The 19731-nt window shown below is 33.2% G+C and overlaps 1 protein-coding gene and 3 long non-coding RNA genes across 5 annotated transcripts; 1 reads left to right on the top strand and 3 right to left on the bottom strand.

Annotated features, from left to right (window-relative positions):
- Positions 1-6130: 6130 nt before the first annotated feature.
- Positions 6131-15563, top strand: LOC128184416 (uncharacterized). The gene is made up of 3 exons (XR_008243731.1): positions 6131-6215; positions 12384-12492; positions 15441-15563. It is a non-coding gene; the product is annotated as an uncharacterized LOC128184416 (long non-coding RNA).
- Positions 7649-9315, bottom strand: LOC128184413 (uncharacterized). 2 transcript variants are annotated; one of them, XM_052853866.1, is made up of 4 exons: positions 9204-9315; positions 8401-8977; positions 8290-8320; positions 7649-8249 (listed from the first exon to the last, which is right to left on the bottom strand). In XM_052853866.1, the coding sequence occupies exons 1-3, from the start codon at positions 9286-9288 to the stop codon at positions 8311-8313; spliced, it is 672 nt and encodes a 223-aa protein (XP_052709826.1). In that variant the 5' UTR covers positions 9289-9315; the 3' UTR covers positions 7649-8249; positions 8290-8310. The 2 variants fall into 2 exon arrangements, with proteins under 2 accessions (XP_052709826.1, XP_052709825.1); XM_052853865.1 differs by lacking the exons at positions 7649-8249; positions 8290-8320 and having other exon boundaries at positions 8329-8977.
- On the bottom strand, positions 11545-12370 carry LOC128184414 (uncharacterized). The gene is made up of 2 exons (XR_008243729.1): positions 12123-12370; positions 11545-11954 (listed from the first exon to the last, which is right to left on the bottom strand). It is a non-coding gene; the product is annotated as an uncharacterized LOC128184414 (long non-coding RNA).
- Positions 15402-16582, bottom strand: LOC128184415 (uncharacterized). The gene is made up of 2 exons (XR_008243730.1): positions 16415-16582; positions 15402-15614 (listed from the first exon to the last, which is right to left on the bottom strand). It is a non-coding gene; the product is annotated as an uncharacterized LOC128184415 (long non-coding RNA).
- Between the last annotated feature and the right edge of the window lie 3149 nt (positions 16583-19731).

The raw sequence follows: 19731 nt of genomic DNA on the forward strand, positions 1-19731 counted from the left end.
TCAATAAAACAATAATCCTTATTTTGTAAGAGAGGGAAAATGTGAACCAATAGGTAAACTGTGAACCAGTTTGTAGGAATGGCGTTATGGTTTCGTAAATTACAGATAAAGATATTGAATGGCGCTCATTACTGGTGCATCCTTGACTCAGACAACCGTTGTATTCTCAATCTGCGGATGAATTGCAGCAGCTGTGTCGGATCTTACGTTTTTACATCATTAAACTAGAAGAAATATTAATTCTCCCGAGACTAGATAACTGATAAGATGACCCAGAATATAGGTGTATTTATCCAATCATTGAACGTGAATGTTTGGATTGATTTATAGATACCAGTCTACAGGGGGATTAAAACACGACTTATTTCAACTCACTAACTTTTCGGTTTCGCAAAGCTTTCAAATGCAAGACTAAACATCCAGTTTTTAATGCCTGTGATGATTTCTTTATAATGAAGTATCTGATTATTAAATTCCTACGCGCTTTGATTACGAAACAGAAGTGTCAAAGGACGCGGGTTTTACAGAATCTAAGATATTGAAGTGTTTGAACGAAGTAGGGAGTTTATAAACCGCAAGAAATGAAATCATAGAGGTAGTATTGTATGGTGTTGACTTAAGTGTATTTGTAACGCCTTTTCTTGTAATTCAAAAAAGAAAGGGCCATTAAAGAACATCAGTTGCCTCCTCCATGCACTCTATGTATCAATTTGTACGTCTGGAAGAGTTTGCAATTAAAGTCGTTTTATTTCAACATGTTGTTTGTTTTTTTTAGATAGGTACTATATTTTGTCATGATAGCCATTTTGAACCGTCTGTCTTCTGAATAGAGATAAAGACGGTACAGGTCTCATATAAATGATTTTAATACGTGTAAATCAAATAAAAATGAACTTCTAAGAAGGTCTTTCTGAGTTCAGTTCAAGCTACTGTCCGCCCAGAAATGCGTTCATTATCAGAGAGTTCTTTGAAATACAAAACACGCGGAAAGCAAACAGGAGAAGATCAGAGGTAAAATAAATAGACAGAGGGATCAGGAATTAAAATCAGGTGAGAAAAAGGCTCTTCAACACGCGATGAAAGCGAAAGTAGTTCAAGAGGCGTGATTAGAAAGGAAGAGTCACTGTACCTCTTAGAGCGGTCACGTGGTACAATGGTGATATTTTGAGCTTTTAAAAAAAGCCACACATTTTCATTTTCAATAAAAAAAAGTATTTGTATGGTTGTCATACCAGAGATTGTGTTTATAGTTTCAATGGCACTATGAAAGATGAATTTGTTGTACATTAATGAGAATCATTCTTCACCAATTTCTGACCTTAGATGCACCTGAATCTCCTTCACGGCTAAATGAGTGCATGCGTCCCATATTACAGTGTAACCAAAGTGATAGAGACCGTCGCACCAAACCATGCCCATGTTGACCAGAACTATGTGAGGATGGGGAGGGATAAAGTTTGGTCAACAATGAAACCCAATACAGCGGAACCTGGGTTCTAGTGCATCCGCTGCGATGGTTGTTATAGTGATTGTTATAACGATACATCGTGTAATCATTACCCACACTGTAGAACTGCTAGACTGTTGTTATTGACGTTTTATCGTTATGAAATATTGTATTTTTTTGGCCCCGGGTGACCATTTTGTCCCAATGTGTCTCTAACTTAAACGCGGAATTCTGACAACGCATCTGGGTTTTTTTTATTTCCATATTTAAGGAAGGAGTCTTTTCATACTTCTTATAACAATAAATTCATGAAATTTTGACACAGTCAAACGGATCATATTAACAAATAATTCTATCAAGTTTTATCAAATTTGACCATTTTGTTTTCGCATAAAGGTCAGGTCAAGGTCACTACCTTTTTCTTCAACGTAAAGGATGATAAAAATAAGTGTAGCTCTTTGTAGTTCTGTAGACATTTGTTCAAGATTTGAAGATTCTATTCTTCAATGAAATGATAGAATATCAGAATGTCTATCAGCTTATACTACTAAATTGGAATAAATATTTATACAAAAATTGATATTGCTTAGCCCGCATTTCATCTTATTTTCTTAAATTTTGAAGGATTTTTGATTATTTTTTTATGCTTCCAATAATAAAATATTTCTGATTTTTAGGTATTATGAAGACTTTTTATAAAGACATAAATTGACAGAAAAGCTAATATTTTGACCATTTAATAAGAGAGAAAAACTAATTTTAGTGATTTTTTCACAAAAATCAATGTATAGAAAGGGCGCTTTAAAAGGCTTATAAAATGTAATTTGATAGGCAAATCATATTTTAAAAACATATTCTGAAATCTAAGTATCATATAATTAGTTCACATTAGTAAAAAAAATCCAACATTAATGTTATTGCTTTTAAAATGCTAAAACAGACTCAGTAATCTACAGCAATTCTGAATTGCGAAACATGTGATATTTTCCTACGCCAATATTACGTCAAAAATATAGTCCTTGTTAGATTCTAAACATTGATTACTTTTTCTCTGCCAAGTTGTATGATAGTAAAATAGAAAAAAATACACTATTTTTATTTCCTTTCATCTTGATTTAATGAACAATTTATCAAATTTACGTTTGACAATTCAAAAACCAGAAAAGACTCCTTCCTTAATTAATAGAACTTTAGAAAATTCTTAGAAAAAAAGAACTTCACATCGCTTCAATTTAAACTTGCTACGGTAACATACGCTGATCATTGAATACATTATTCTGCACACATTTGGGGTTGGTCAACAGCGCAAATTATATATATATATATATATATATATATATATATATATATATATATATATATATATATATATATATATATATATATATATATATATATATATATATATAAAAAACACCTTCGAAAAATCAACTTTTGTTTGAAAAATTCCAAAAGAGAAATTAATAACTTTAGCTAGGAAAAAAAAAATACGGCAATAGAATGGAAAACTACATGGATAACAAATGTTAATGATTAATTCTAATAATATAAAATGCTAGGACTTTTTTATAAGAAAAACTTTGAAATATTTCACAGTTTTTTTTTCATGGCTTATTAAAACTTGTCAAAATTTTACAAGCCTGTTAATGGACATTGATCTGTTTGATAGAAGTAAAATATTAACACAGCTGTACATGCGTTACATAACACTTTCAAAAGAAGAAAAAAAAATCTTTAAAGCTTTATGAAAGAAAACAAGTTCTGGGCTTTTAACTGTTTTTATGAAAAACTGTTTTCTTGCAGCGCAAAGTATACCTCTGACCTTGTAGTTAAAAAAAGGTAAAGCCAACAGATCTTTTGATTTTAGAGATTTCCATCAATGACTGGTCATAAAGACAAAATAATCTGTGAACATTTCACGGATCGTGTTAAGGAAAGAGTATCAGTGCGCAGTCCAGCAGACTCCATGGGTAAATTGTTTTGATATGAAATCGAAGCCTTTTTGCTCATCCATCACGCCAAGTCAGTTCCCAGGATCCTGACGATATAGCACGATTGATGGCAGAGGTGATTAGAAATAGTTTAGAGCCCGGCTGTAAGAAGGGAAACAATATTGACAACTTGTGTCAATTTTACAGAAAATTACTCACCACGTCAGGCGAAGAATCACGGTGGAGCAGAGGCCTGTCCAAGCTCCAGTCTTACTCTATCATGTTTTGTTTCGATCTTCGATAGAATGCAGCTTTTGGTAATCGCATAACATGTCAAATTTTTGAATTATTTGAATTTGTTAACGCCAGTCTTATAACTTTTTGATCTTCCTGCACGTGTTTAAACTTTCTGGAAATAAAATATTGGTTTTATATTATTTTAATCAATTACCGCTATATATATCAGCCTGATACAACATGTGTTTGAAAAGAAATGCCGTAAAAAATTTTAAACAGTTTCTTTAACGATTCTTGGTCGGCTAACAATCTAGCGGAATGTGTGTTTTTAAAAAAAATACTTTAAATCTAACTAATTTTTCCATGGTTTCTTGTAAAATTAACTAATTAAACTTTGTGTTTTGCACTGGTGCTGGTGTGCATTTAGTACTTAAACTGTCTTATTGTCCAAAAATAACTAAAAACAGAGTGCATGTTCAAATGACGATACCTGTGCTCTGTACTTTTTAATTTGGTGACACAATGTTTTAATCTGCATTTTTAGTTTCAACCCTGGCATTGTCCAGTAAAACGAAAGCTTGCACCTTCAGTTGACATGCTCATGTACTATACGTTTTATAGTTTATATGCTGGAAGTTATTTTAATGCATTGCAATAAACACCTCTTAGAACGCAGCATGCATTTTTAGCAAACAACCGAGGAAGCCAAAAATAATCTCACAATCCATGTTTAGATATCTATAAATAAATCTCGGTTCTATAAGGATAGCGACAGCACAATGTACCTCTTACATACGGCGATTGTAGCTGATTATTTAATAGTCTGGATATGCGTTTAAAAATAATTCTAATAAAATTAATGAATCAGTTTATTTAAAATAGAAAATACCTATTAAATCATGGCAAAATTTCTACAAAGGGAAAACAGTTATCAACGGAAATAAGAAATGCATGAACCTCTTTTCCCTCTGGTATACTACATGAATGTATAAGAGCACTGTACATGTACAAAGGTTAGAGACGTCCTTTAAATATATTGTACAAACTCCAAATATAACAACATTTCATTTCACAAGTTGAAATATTCTTTAAACTAAAAATTCTTTTTATTTATCAAATAAAGGACGTACAAATTGAATGGCATATTGCTCATTAATGCTTTCCTCGTAAATAACAAAGGATACAATGTACTGTAATAATGATCAATTTTTCATGTGTATATGAATATGGAAATCATTTATTCAAATTTTCTCAGTGGATCTTGTCAATCATTTGCCTAGATTTTAAGGAAAAAACAAGAGGATAGAGTTTAACGAGGTGTGCATCAGGTTATAGTCTTATTCCGCGTGGCAATTACAACTTGTACCCATTCGGTTTTTGAGAAATCCTCAATCATTCTGAAAAATATGTCCACATATCTTCAGCAGACAAGGTTACAGTGCTTGTAGTTCATCTCAGTTTGCGGAAAAACAAGATCGTTGCATTACGTGTAGATTGGTTCTAATATCCCTAGTTTGTTTTATTTTTTTGCTGCGCTTTTATTAACGGGGCATTTTCCGTCCAATTAATTGAGCAAGTCGACATAAATGTTTTTACGGATGAACTTTCAATCACTGTAAATTACCCACAATCCCTGCTTTTGACAGACTAACTGATGATGATTGTCCTTTTTTTGGAGACAGGGCAACAGAATCTGTAAACCTCCCTGACATTGATCTATATAAATGTTTACCGGAAGTTCCCATAAACCACCGCTAGGAGTGTGTCACACTGCCATCTGTAGTCTGTCAATCTGTGACGTCATTTAAGGAAGTAGTTACGCGATAATTATGCTCCAATAACTTCTCTGATTTAGATTTCTACATAACAGTGCAGGTATTGAATAAGTATTGGATATTCAGGCATAAATGAACTGGATAATCCAGTAATATGGGTGGACGCTCTCTTGTCATAATCCATTTCCGTATTATACAGTTGAATGCTATACTTTATTTTCATCTGATGTTTTAAGGGTTTGAATGCTCCTTCATTCAAAGTATCCGCTCTCGTTGATCGCAGCTTAAGAGTGCATTGTTTTAAAGAACTTCAAGATTAATCTATTTACAACGCCGATAAAAACCCTCAAAAGGTTTGAACAAGTCATAAAAATATCTTCAAGAATCCTGCACTGCAGTGGCTACTATTGATTCTGCGTTGCAACCTTAGATGCCGTTTGTCGATTAAGTGTACCGTCCGAAAGGCTCTTTAAGAGGCCAATTTAAATACAGGACCATTTTCAATAGCTATAAAGTGTTTTGATTAAACCACAAGGTTTTATTACAAGACGTTTCATGAGAAATGGTAGCTGACGGGCCCCTCCGAACCCATCAACTGTTTTTCCCCTCTTCGGCACCAATTACTGACTATTTTCCTGTTTGATTTTTATGACGAAACCACTATAACATTCAGGTTTGGTTAAAAAAAGGCACCGTTTAATGCATTCCGATGGTAGAGATTCTCCTTGAGTGTATTTAGCAATCGTTTAAACAGTCGAACCTCGTCCGACAACAGCCATGGCGGCCGCCAGCAGTAATTTGACGTTCCTCGGCATCATCATTTCGGTCAGTAATGAATCCACAAATTGAATAATTGTGAAATAATCACGGTTTGGGGGGATCGGGATATTGCCTTAACTCAGTAGCATTCTGACGTACGAGCTGTCTAAATCTCGCCGACAACCGACATACCGTCTTACATTGTTTGGAGCTATTTCTCATGTTCAAAATATATTATATGTAAACGGATAGCTTAAATTTCATATGGTCCAGTGTTAAATGCTGAAACAAGATAACCTCTGAGCGTGCTGTACCATTATAAAATCATAATCATAATCGAATGAATCATTAAACCCTGTCTTATGGTAGACTAATTCAAATCATTACTCTTATTTAAAAGGTTCATCTAGAATATATATATATATATATATATATATATATATATATATATATATATATATATATATATATATATATATATATATATATATATATATATATATATATATATATATATTACAAGCCAAGAGTCGACAAATGCAATTTATACGTATATGAGTGGACCTGATAAGATTGAACTGTGTTTGCATTCTATATTTTTACAAGGTATCTCTCTTCCCGATTAAAAGTAGGGTACATATCCAGATCTGTAGATAGAATTAAAGAACTGAAACTCCATCTTTTTTTTGGGGGGGGGTGGTTAAAAAAAATGAGATTTTCATCACATCTTTTTAAAACATCTACTAAATTGAATCTAGAACAAGTTAAAGAGAGCGACACAAGCAAAATATTTCTTACGGGAACGAAACAGTTGCAAGTCATGATATCACGGGGGTTTTCTGCGAATTATATATGATTATACTATCCAGTATACAGAGATGAATAAGTAAATAGTTTTTTTGACAAAGTTTATCAGAATTGGAAAGACGCTATTAAAGTAAAAAATCTTTTGAGGAAAAACGTGATTCTAACCACCCCCCCCCCCGAAAAAACACATTTTTTTAATGCATTGAAACATTTATTTATATTTATTTATTTATTGATTGATTGATTTGACATTCGTAAACCGTATATATAACAATATGTTAATGGAAAATTAAAAAAAATCAGACAAGGCTTGTAATCAATTTAAAAATATTTCAAGTAAATCTCTTAAAAAAGTAATGCACGTGCAATGCACGGTAGTCAAAGAGCGCTAACTGTTTATGGAGAGTCACAGGGCGCTGATTCACGTTTTTGACATTTAACAAAGTGAGAAAAATGCAGATTTTTCAAAATATGATAAATAATAATGAGCGTTTGGACAGGCGCTCTGCATTGCTTACCAAGAATTGCAGACGCTGTCAACTGTGTTGATTTCCTTAGTGTGTTTACGTTCATTGGTGGCACGATCGGCTATAAATTAATTCATCTTTAATTAATTAATTGAATTCATAATTATTATATTGAATATCATTTCCATAGATAAAGTAATAATCAACATTTGATTGAGAAGATTAAACATCAGAAAAAGCATAATGCATGTTTTAAAGCGGTGTCGCTTTTCAGCAATTACCAAAAAAAAACTTAGATTATCTGAAGACATGAAAAAGATGATTATATAAACATATATTAAAAATACAAATTTATTATTTTTCCCGGTAATAAATATTTTCCGAGATATGTTCTTATCACGAAAGTCTTGAAAATTAATATTTGACAGATAATTAGACTAGTGGGGGCTTAAGTTATTTATCATTTGAATAAAAAGACTTAGAGTAGAACTTATATAAGTCTAAAAAAAATCATCAATTCCTGTCGATCAAAAATGCAAATGTCTTGAATAAAGGAACACATTGCAATTAACTTTAAGCAATTAGAGTTTAATGAGTATGCTGATTAAGACCTTATTATGGCTAAATCGTGACAATCGTGCTAGACTTTTAAATTGGAAACCACGGAAGGTCCCGAGCACTTGCGGTTCAACTGATCGTAAAAAACACCAAAGTTTGATATAAAGTCCAACGTTTATGAGTAAGTAAAAAAATAAATAACAAGAACTAGACCACACTGTACAAAATGATATTGCGAGCACGGGCGCTTTATACATGTTGAGAGCGCCTTATACATGTAGAGGACACTTTATACACGTTGAGAGCGCCTTATACATGTAGAGGACGCTTTATACATGTATAGGACGATTTATACATGTAGAGGACGCCTTATACATGTTGAGAGCGCCTTATACATGTAGAGGACGCTTTATACATGAAGGCCGGACGAACAACATCCGCTCGTACACGTCTCCCCCTCGTAACAGTCTGAGATGCTGGTGCAGTGGTAATAGGCGTCACACGGGGGGTAGCCCGCCGTTGGCCCATGGTGACCGGCGCCGTGTCCCGCGGGCTGGTGGGGGGCTTGTTGACCGGGTCTGTGGCCCTGATGGGCAGCATGTTGTTGGTGGGGTTGGACGTACGGTGGCACGGTTGTAGCATACTGCTGGTACTGACCGGCGTACGGTCGTACTGTGGTGGTATACGCTTGGTAGGCGGGGTTGTATGGGGGTACAGTGGTGGCGTACGCCGCATTCTGGGCCCCGGGATTCGTCTCACAACATCCGGTCGTCGCGCCGCAGACCTCGTTTTCATAACACTGGTATTCTCCGTTTGAGAAGCAGTAATACTCCGGACCCCCGCATGTGGCGTTTACACAACATCCCTGTACACACACCTCCTTCTCATAACACGGATTATACTCATCACACTGGTAATATGAATCGTGGCAGGCTCCTCCGCTCGGGTATCGCGGTAACGCCGCCGTGGTAGTCTGGTAGGGCGCCTCGTGCAAACCTACAACCACAAGTAGTTTCGATTTTTAACCGTGTCCGAACTTATTTTAAAAAAAGGAAACAAACCAAGAAACTACAGCTTACAAGGACTGACAATGTTGAACATTTTTCAACAACTGTACAATATAAATTTACTTTAATTTGCATATTATGAAGCAAATAATTTTAAAAGAAAAAATAATGTCCAAAACTCATGATATTATCAAGAAAAAAGGTAGTTTTCTCACCCGCTACGATAGTCCACAGTAAAAGTCCCGTGAGATATCGAAACATATTGACACCTTTCACTAGCACGGATTGTCTGATTCTCATAAAGACAATTTAAAAGAAACAGGTTTTTATACGAGCTTTATTTATGGTAATCACGCGTTGACCTTAAATATATTTCATGCCTCGTTGTCAGTGTTCATTTATAAGTTCCTCATTGTTATGGGTAAAATTTGAATAACCAATAAAGGAATAGGTTGGTGCCATGAAGAAATTGATAAGAAAACTGACAGTTACATTACTTTAACTAATTGTTAACGTATGTTTTTGCAAATGTCTGTATTTGTAATTTAAGAATACGTAGGAATGCGCAGGAATCTGATATATTATTGAACCGGAAGTCAAGTCGACGCCGCAGTGAATTAATTTTGTGAGTGTTATACGGGGTCAGAAAGATGATAATCATCCTACTGTTTCTGAAGTAGATATAATTATATGTGAAGCATCTAGCATTATCGGTATACTAAGAGGGTCCGAAATGCAGAATAGATCAAAATTTTATTTGATTTTTTTCCCATTTTGCAAAAATTTTTAATGAAAAAAAACTTTACAAACTAAAAAAAAAATATAAATATATTTTTTTATTGAATCATAGTTTTGAAAAGCAAGACAATCAATTTAGAAACTGAGTCTCAAATTAATCGTTTTGTATAACCAGGAGGGTGGTAATGTAAAAGCAGCAGAGAAATTAACATTCATTTAATTGGTTTAAGCAGAATGTGCTTTGTTATGCAAGTAATTGTTAGATTGCAAAGAAACATTTAGGAAAACGTACACTAGACTGCCTAGGCATCTGTCTCTGTAGAAAAGATATTACCCCGTCAGCATTAGTACCACAGCCGACGTAACCACAGTCATGAAGTGTCAGGTGTCAGTAATAGAGGACACCCCCCTCTCACTTCGTCAGCCGAGATGAAGCGACGCAAATTATATTGCGTTGTCAAAAAAAAAATGCTTTTACAGTCTTACAAAGAATACATTCTTCTAAGTAGACGCAGTTGTCAAAATTTCTATATCAACAGAAACCACTCTAATGTTTAAAGAAATTCAACATTTTTAAAAAATCTTTGGTCACGTGGAAATTTTTTGGAGCATTAAGACTGTCTCATCATTCTCGTCCCTGGAAAAGCTGTTGAAACTGTATTTGTTGTTTCAAAACATGGTGTATTATGTCAGAAAAAAGATAAATTGTTGTCTCATTTTTACAAGTGGCTATTACACTACATGTACTGGGTTTTTTCGTTGGCTTATCAATACATTCGTAAATGAACTTACTTTCATTTGACGAAAAATAACGGACAATATTCCATATTCTTAAAAAAAAAATCTTTATTCATATTCGAAATTCATGCTATTTTTTCTATTCAGCAAATGCGACTTACTGTTCTTCCTTTAAATATTTCATAAATGCATACAGGATATTTAAAGAGCAGAGATTAAGGTTTTGGTATATTAAAGTTTCCCGTATTAAAGCATTCGCACTAAAATGCTATATAAAGAACCTTTCAAACAGTCTCAAAATGAACAATCTAGCTTTCTACACTAGGATTTTGATAAGCAGTTACCTGTAGGCCATCAAGTTTGAAGAGTTAGCGGCGCTTCTAATTGATAAAAAATCACGACCAACTTGCTAGTCTTTAAAATACACATGCATTTATTTTATAGTTTTTAACTTAATTAAGACAGTGTTTGCCTAATATGAGACCGATTAAGTAATAAGTTTTAATTCTTCATTTTTGTCCACTTAACTAAAAGTGAAGAAGTTGAAGTCAACATCATATTAGATTTGCTCTGTAAAGCTTTTATGAAAATAAATGGCCGAATAGTTGAATGTGTTTTCAAATATAGTGTGATACAGTTAAAACCATATTAATATGCTTTACAAAAATACCTTGCATCATACCTCTGATTAATTTTTAAATGTTGTGAAGAACCCGGTCATGTCTGAATGCTAGACCTTGTGTTACCTGCCTGTCACAGTGCATGTAGTCACTTGTGCTATCGTTATGTTTGACGACAACAAGACAATGAATGCACGAATACAGTCATCGCCTTCAGATATAATTCAACATGAATCATTACCGGATATGACGTATTGTAACATGAAACCAATGAACGAGACATATATCTTAGACTTCACGTTTTGATTATAATTTTCAGTACCTAGATAGTTAACACGCATAACGACAAAACCTTATTTATTTCTCCATTGCTGGAACAGAATAGAATATAGTGCATCTTTCAAAGTCCCTCGCATCTCAGATATAATTTCTTTGTAAACAAACTAATAAGCAGCAAATCTGAGAGTTTTTTAGTTTTATTGATAAATATAAATAACAGAGACAACATTTCAACAAAAAAGTTCACAAACTAGAGAGCACTTCCACCACCCCTGATGAATTAAGTCACTCGTGGGTATCCCCACGCGCCGACCAGCGCTCCCCGTGGGACTAAGTATAGCGGCCTTTATGGAGCTGCTGTCGTGACGTCAACACAACATCCGGTAACGTCACAAGTCTCACCCTCATAGCACTGGAAGGTGCCGTTGGAGTCATAGCAACTGAACTCCGGGTCAGAACACGTGGTGGAGGGGGTTGTTGCGGTTACGTCCGTACAGCATCCGTCTACACATTCCTCCCCGGCGTACATACAGGGGTTCGTGATATTGCAGACAAGGTCGGGATCGCCATTGCACGGGCCAGGTACCTGCCCTATAAACACATAAAACAGGCTCAAATTCCTGCATATCTGATCGTGAATTAAAGAATTTAGAGACCTAACGCAAATTAAAGCTTTACAAGAGAAATAAAACTGAAACTCAATTCATAAAAATATCATCAATTCTATTTTTTAAAATAAGTTAATCACAAAAATCTCACCTTCGACAAGTGAATAAACAACAATAAGAAGCACACCAGCTACAAGCCCTGCGTTCATAACTTGTAAAAATGTCTGACTAAAGTGAAATACTTGGACAAAGTTCTTCTGAATCAATGTTGACTTCTGTCACCGGTTTTATACAACTCGCTGTATGATAATTAACTCCCGATTGCAAATAAATTAACGCCTCAAAGTCATCAAAGTACTTATATTTTCCTCATTGTTATGCAAGAAATTTGAAGTGCTATCTATTATTTCAGGTTTGATCTGGTTTAAACTGCTTTGTTCCGCCATTTTGCCTTCGAGGTGTCCCTTCTTGACAGCTGCGGTCATGATGAACTAGCGAATCTGCGTCCAATCCATCACCAGGTAAGACAATGTTCTATTCTAATGGACTTGCCTTTTGTTCCTCGGGTTAAGGTTTTGTTTATTTTATTTTCTTCAAATTTCATAATCAATCATTGCTACAAATTAGTTTGTTAAAAACTGTTTTCCTTAAATTTTGAAATTAAAAACAATTTTTTTTTTTTTTTTTACAAATTTCTTTGACACGGAAATCTTTGATCCTCTAATGGTTTTCTCAAATTAAGGATCTTTTTTAAATTGATAAAACAACATGAAGAATATGATTATCATATTTTTTTTTTTACATGTTCATGTTTTATTTGATTTGAAAATAATTATTATATACATGTGTGTCAATAAACATATTTGGATTAGGCAGCAGACATTGCATATATCTATGCTTTCTCCATTTATTCTCTCGTGTAAGTCTTTATTCCTAGTATACGAATATTATGAATTGTTTTAGTTATTATTAATTAATTTTTTTTCCAAAATCTATCTTATTTTCATATCGGTATATTTGAACCTGTTTTTGGACAAAGACACAGTTAAGGGATATGTTTTCCCACTGTTTTACTTCTCAATGGGAGTATGCTGATAAAATGATGACTCTTATGGTCTCACTGAATAAGGTTGTTGAAATATTGTGCATTTTTAATTTTTTCTAAATTATGTAGGAATATTCGCTTACAAAACATAGAATTTACATGTAATATAGTTGTTGTTGAATAGATTGTTTTTCAATTTCAAAAAAAAGAAAACTTTTCTCTCCATATAAAGCGGATTATCGGTTCAGTAAACACCTCTTTTCAAGTGTTTTGAAATCTATTTTTAGACAAATGCGTTTTACGCCTCCATTCTTGACACTAAATTTTTGTATTCATCGATGTATATTCAAGACAAATAATTAAGAAATTATAAGGTCTACAAAATCATGATTTCATTTTCTTACCAGGTACATCTACATGTAGAATACGTTTGCTCTTCTGTTTAAGGGGAATCTATAGAAGAGATTCATAAAGTTACATTAAATCGTATTAAAAACTTTTTTGCGTTTAAATTTTAGAAATGTGGATATAAAATTCATGAGTGCATTTTAAAACATAAATCTATAATATAATCATAGATATACTTTAACTGTTAATATGTTAATGTTAAAAAATAATTCCACAGAACGTATGACGTTTATGATGTTTCAAAACAGAAATAGTCACAAAAGGTTACAATTCCTGAAAAATTGGTAGGGGTGATTCCTTTTGTAGTATATCCGTTAAATTCTTTAAAAAAGTGGTCATTTTTAAATGTTAAAAGCACATGCTGTTTGATACTTGAAGCTTATGTTCAGGTATCGTTGGTCATGTAACACACGTGCACCAGGTTGTGCAGATAAATTATCATACCAGGCTTACGCGCGGTATTCAATTTGTCTGTACAGCCTGGTGTGTTCTATGACAGACGATAAATAAACAAGTTAATTTTTTCTTTAAAAATTTATATTTCAGACACGCACGGAATGATTTTCCCTCATTATCATTATGTAATTGAACATTTACCTATTTCTTAAAGAATCATGGGTAAAAAATATGTTTCTGTTGTTCACTTGTAATTAATACTACAAAAACATCCTTTTTATCTAATCAGAACAGTTTCAATTTTTAATTGTTTTCTTTTCCCCAGATTCTATCTTAAATATATATGGTATAATATCCTATATTTTTTTTTGCATTTTTTTAAAAATTAATCCCTCTCATACATTAATCGTGTTAAAATACTTAGTTAAAAAACCTGTCCGTGTATGTTCACATCTGTAACTGGTTTTTTGTTGATTTGTAAAATGAAAAATGAAAACCACCAACATTACTTATCATGAATCCTAATGTGTATTATTCCGTAACAAGAAAACAACCTTTTTAATTTTTTATTCTGAATTCTGATGGATGGGTATTTCTAACTTTAGTAATCATCCACGTTTTAAACATCTGAAGCATATATCTATTGAAGATTATTTCTTTGTCTTTCAATCTACTAATATTTTATGTTATGTAGGATTTTTTCAGAGTTAAATTTGATCAAATTGCGTGATCAAATTAATGAACGATAGTTTTAAGTATATAAACCAAACACTGTACAAACAATGATAACTAATGAAAAAAGCTTTCCCCTCAGTAAAATAAAAGTTCCTGTACTCTCCAAACTGCGCGTGGTACATTTTCAACAAAAAAAAAACGTAGACTAAAAAGCCTCAGTTGAAGGTCGCAAGTCAGGCGCAAGCTTGATAAATCAGCACATAATGAATAGTTTTATCCTTGAGCTACAACCAAATGCGCAATTTTCAGTTTTACAAAAATGACCATATTTTCTGAACATGTGCGTGGAAATTAAATTTAAATGTATGTTTATTTGTTGTGCATGAAAGTTGGGAATATCAAAGTATTTAAAAAAGAATATACGATAAATTAATATACGTTGAATTGTCTTGTAAAAGCAAATGATTATATGCTTTTATTTTAAAAGAACGAGTGGCGAGGTCATGGTTTTGTATAAAATAAGAGAATAACAATATAATCAGTGAGTAAAAACAGTAAGTAATTTTGAATTTATTTGATAGCTTAACAATTAAAAAACTTAAATTATTAGACTAAAAATGAAACACCATAAATTGTTTCATTTTTGTCCTGTTTTAATTTGGTCGGAATTCAAGAAAAAGTGTGATTATTACATGTACATTTGTACTAGAAGCTAACTCTTGGTTACGATCAAATACTTTTAGAAAAAGTGAACGTATGATTAAAAAATACCATATTATCATTAAAAATGTAAAAATTAAATTTCATAGATTAATAACTTGCCTTAATATGCGTACTGTTCATTTCACTGAGAAACTATATAATTTGTAGTACCAATCACAAAGATAACCCAAACTATTTATGATATAAATCGGTCTCTGCTTTAATATTTTTAATATCTTGAAGAACGCTGATATCCATAGACTGGATTTCGACACTCCACAAGACACCCATCTAGGCAACACTTCTGAATCCCGGGACACTCCCTGTCTGTCCGGCACGACACCAGGCAAATAGTTCCAACACCAGGGGTCTCAGGCGGGCATAGTCCTTGCTTCTCCGGAGTATAGAACGCCATTGCTTTGTAAATAAAATGATACCAGTTAAAAAGGTCAGACAAGAACACTTTGTTGTAATAAGAAAGGGTATCGATAGGAGTTTTTTACAACATCTACATTGGTAATGCAAAATTACCTATTGAGAAAGGAAAGCGTATCGATAGGAGTTTACAACATCTTCATTGGTAATCAAAATTACCTATTGAGAGAGGAAAGGGTATCGATAGGAGTTTACATCTACATTGGTAATGCAAAATTACCTATTGAGAGAGGAAAGTCTATCGATAGGAGTTTACAACATCTTCCTTGGTAATGCAAAATTACCAACAGAGACTGGAAATTGTTTAATATATCAAAAGAGAATAGAATATTTAAATTATTATGTTGTATCTTGTAATGAAATTGTAAATGAATTTAACTATTTGTTTAACTGTTTTTATATTTGTATACGAGATGCTAGAAACATGTATTTACCAAAATATCATATAATAAACCCAAATGTTTCAAAATTTGAAATATTGTTTAATTTAATTAACAAAAATAAACTTACAAAGACTAGTAAATTTATAAATGCAATTATTGAGAGAGTTAGCTCTTTTGGTTAATGTAATCCTCCTTCACAATGTAATTTGTACATATTTTCTCTTCACTGTAAACACAGTTTATTGAGAATAAAATTCATCGTCATTGTCATTGTTACCCGAGAAAATAATGATCCATTTATAACTGAATGACAGTTTGAAATCATTGCATTGTTTAAATTTACAAATACTATCGGCAAGAACAGTGCAGGAGAAATGTTATCATTTTAGAAGATCTTACCTTGCATGCAGAGCAATCCTAACAACACAATGCAGAATACTTTAGTCATAATTTGCTGATAACGATGGAATTACTTTGAAAAAGAGGTACGGTCCAAATCTTTTTATACAGAGTTTACTTGGAAAGTCCAATTAAAAATGATTCAGAAATATAAAGTTGCACTTTTAATTTAAAAAACCCCTTTTATTTCCTTAAGTGATCAACAAAACGACAAAAAACACCGTAATTAAATTGTTCTTGCAAGATCCTCATTGGATGTCAACACATGCTGAGATAGTATTACACAACGTGAACTGACAAGTTAAGATCAGATAAGGAAGCTAAAATTCTTTTTTATTCAGTTTTAAACCAGCACAAAATTAAGGTCAACTGTTTTGCTGCCCTATATGTAATAAAGCATGATATTTCATAGAATTTAAATTAAATGATTTATTAACAACATGAAAAAAACTCAAGATGTTTTTTTGTGTGTTACGCAATTTAAATCTTAATAGATTCGATATACACTGTAAATTTTAATTCGTTTATAGTGTAACAGTCCAAAAATACTAAATGCAGTTACCAATACTAAGTTCATTAGAATGCCCTAGATAAAAGACTTGATCTAGTCATAAAAAAAATTGTTTGTTAGATATGTTTGCATCTTTTTGCAAATACCTATAATTTTTTCACATACCCTGTCAAAAGGAAAGAAAAGTTGGTGTTACAAAATAGCAAATCTTGCATCAAATGATTAGCGTAAAAGCTACAATTGAAAAACTCTTTATTTTTAAATATATGTAATACACACCAACTGTAGTATATTTGCGAAGTTTTAAGAAAATCTACCATCTGGTTTGCTTTAGGGACCATCACAAAAAACGTTTCATTTTCTGTGGGTATGATAGAAATTGGATTTTCCGCACTTACAATAGATTTAAAAAATAACATAATAGCAATTTTCCTCATATTGAATTTTTTAATTAGTAATATCATTTTCTACCTTATAAATTAAAAAGGCTTTTAAAATTCGACCATCTGGTTTTTAATGGGAGGGGGATCTCATAATATAAAAACGCACCAAATCTTGATTAAAAATTTACAAAAACTATCACTGAGAAACGTATGATTCTGTGCATAAAATTTCAAAGGCGTAGACTTTTTACGACCGTCGTCTGCGTCATGCGCCATGCGTCATGCGACGTGCGTCTTCTGTCATGCGTTAACAATTTTACATTTTAAACTTCTTCTTAAAAACCACAAGGCTGATTGTTACCATTTTTTGGTGTGAGGCATCTCTATGGTAAGAGGAATTTAAATTGTGAAATTCGTGGTTCTACCACCCCGGGGCACCAAAAGTGGGGCAAAATATGCAAAAAAGCCAATTTTTTTCTCTACTCCCACATATGTGAGGAAGAAACTGTTTGCATGGTTATGATGTCCATAAAGCTCTCTTCTAACATTGTGAAATTCAAGGGATTCTGGCTCTAGGGTGGGGCCAATATGGCCATATAGTAAAAATGTATTAAATCTTCAGAAATCTTCTCTACTCCGATATATATTTGTTAAAAACTAGATGCATGATTATGCTGCCCCTGAAGCCCTTTACCAAAATTGTGAAATTCATGACCCCTGTGTCAGGGGTTCAGGCTCTAGGGTGGGGCCAATATGGCCATATAGTAAAAAGTATTAAATCTTAGAAAATCTTCTCTACTCCGACATACATTTGTTAAAAACTAAATGCATGATTATAATATCCATGAAGTCCTCTACCAAAATTGTGAAATTTATGACCCCTGGGTCAGGGGTTCTGGCTCTAGGGTGGGGCCAATACGGCCGTATAGTAAAAATGTATCAAATCTTAGAAAATCTTCTCTTCTCCCATATTTATCTGTTAAAAACTAAATGTTTCATTATGATGTCCATAAAGCCCTCTACCATAATTGTGAAATTCTTGACCCTGTGTCAGGGGTTCGGGACAATGGGGGGGGGATATACAGTCGCACCTGCTGTTACGGCTACCTTTAATCAGCGGCCACTCACCATGAGCGGCCAATTTCATTCCAGCCCGTTTAGTTTTTCACTATATTTTAACTGATTTTAGCGGCCACCTGTCTAACGCGGCCAGCGGTCAGTGTTCTTAGGTCCCGTGGTTTAAACATGCCTGTTTTCAACGGCCATATTGTCTGTTTTGTCACCTGACTCTGACATGTGACCCCGTATCGAAAGAAGCCAAACTTCGACAGCTGATAATGAGTTAATGACGAATAATTGAGTGTGTAATTTGAAGTCTGCTGAGATTTAATGAAATAATTGGTTATAACACCTGTTTTGTGTTGTTTATATATCTACACGTACTTATATACTTGTACTTCATTACAAAGTTATCAAGTGGCCAGTCTTGCGATTAACAGCTTAACACGTACAACAATATGCCGATAATAGTTATTACAGGGGTGTTAATATACACCCCAATGGAATTTTGATACCTTTTAAAAGCTTAAACATTGACTGTCATAGTTCAGTACATAGCCTTTGTACGGAAACGCTACTTCTGATTGTTTACCGCATTTAATCAATTGAAAATTATTGTTTTGGCGTATTTAGCAGAAAATGTTTTTGCTCTTAATTCCTTGATGGATAAATTAAAATAAAATGGTCATTTAAAATTAATATAAACTGTTTATTCAGCAATCAGAGCTGTGCATTGACATCTCCGTGTACGCCGCCGTTACAGATGCTATTAATAAATCTGTGCAATAGAGCCAAAATGAATATACTCGGTGTTTTTCCTTCATTAATTTGAAACCTGAAATATAGGTCTTAAGCGGCCAGTTTGTCACAGTCTCACAAGTGGCCGCTTAAAACAGGTGCAACTGTAGTGTTTATGCATTTAATGTTTTAAAATCTTCTTCTCTATTCTCACACATCTGTATGAAAAATTTCATAATTATGTTAACCAAGAAGTCCTCTACTAATATTTCAAATTTAATGTCCCCAGAAGTATGGGTTTTGACTCTAAGGCAGGCCTAAACGGATGTATAGGTGTTAATACATATAATGTTTAAAATTATCTTCTTTACTCCCACACACCTGAAAAGAAACATGAAATCATGATTTTGTAGACCAGATTTTTAAGTTTTTTGCAAAAAATACTAAAAAACTTCATCTTGTCATAACGTCGTAAAGAAAAATGGGAGGGCTCACCTACCAAACAACGGAAAATTCGTTTAAAAAGGTTAATTTTCTGAAAAAAAAATCATATATTTTTGATTGCATTTTGCTGTTTTTAGTCTAATATATGGTATCGAAACAATTTCTTATAAGGAAGGAATACG

Source organism: Crassostrea angulata, chromosome 5 (genome assembly GCF_025612915.1).
Source record: "Crassostrea angulata isolate pt1a10 chromosome 5, ASM2561291v2, whole genome shotgun sequence".
In the NCBI taxonomy this organism is placed as follows: Eukaryota; Metazoa; Mollusca; class Bivalvia; order Ostreida; family Ostreidae; genus Magallana; species Magallana angulata.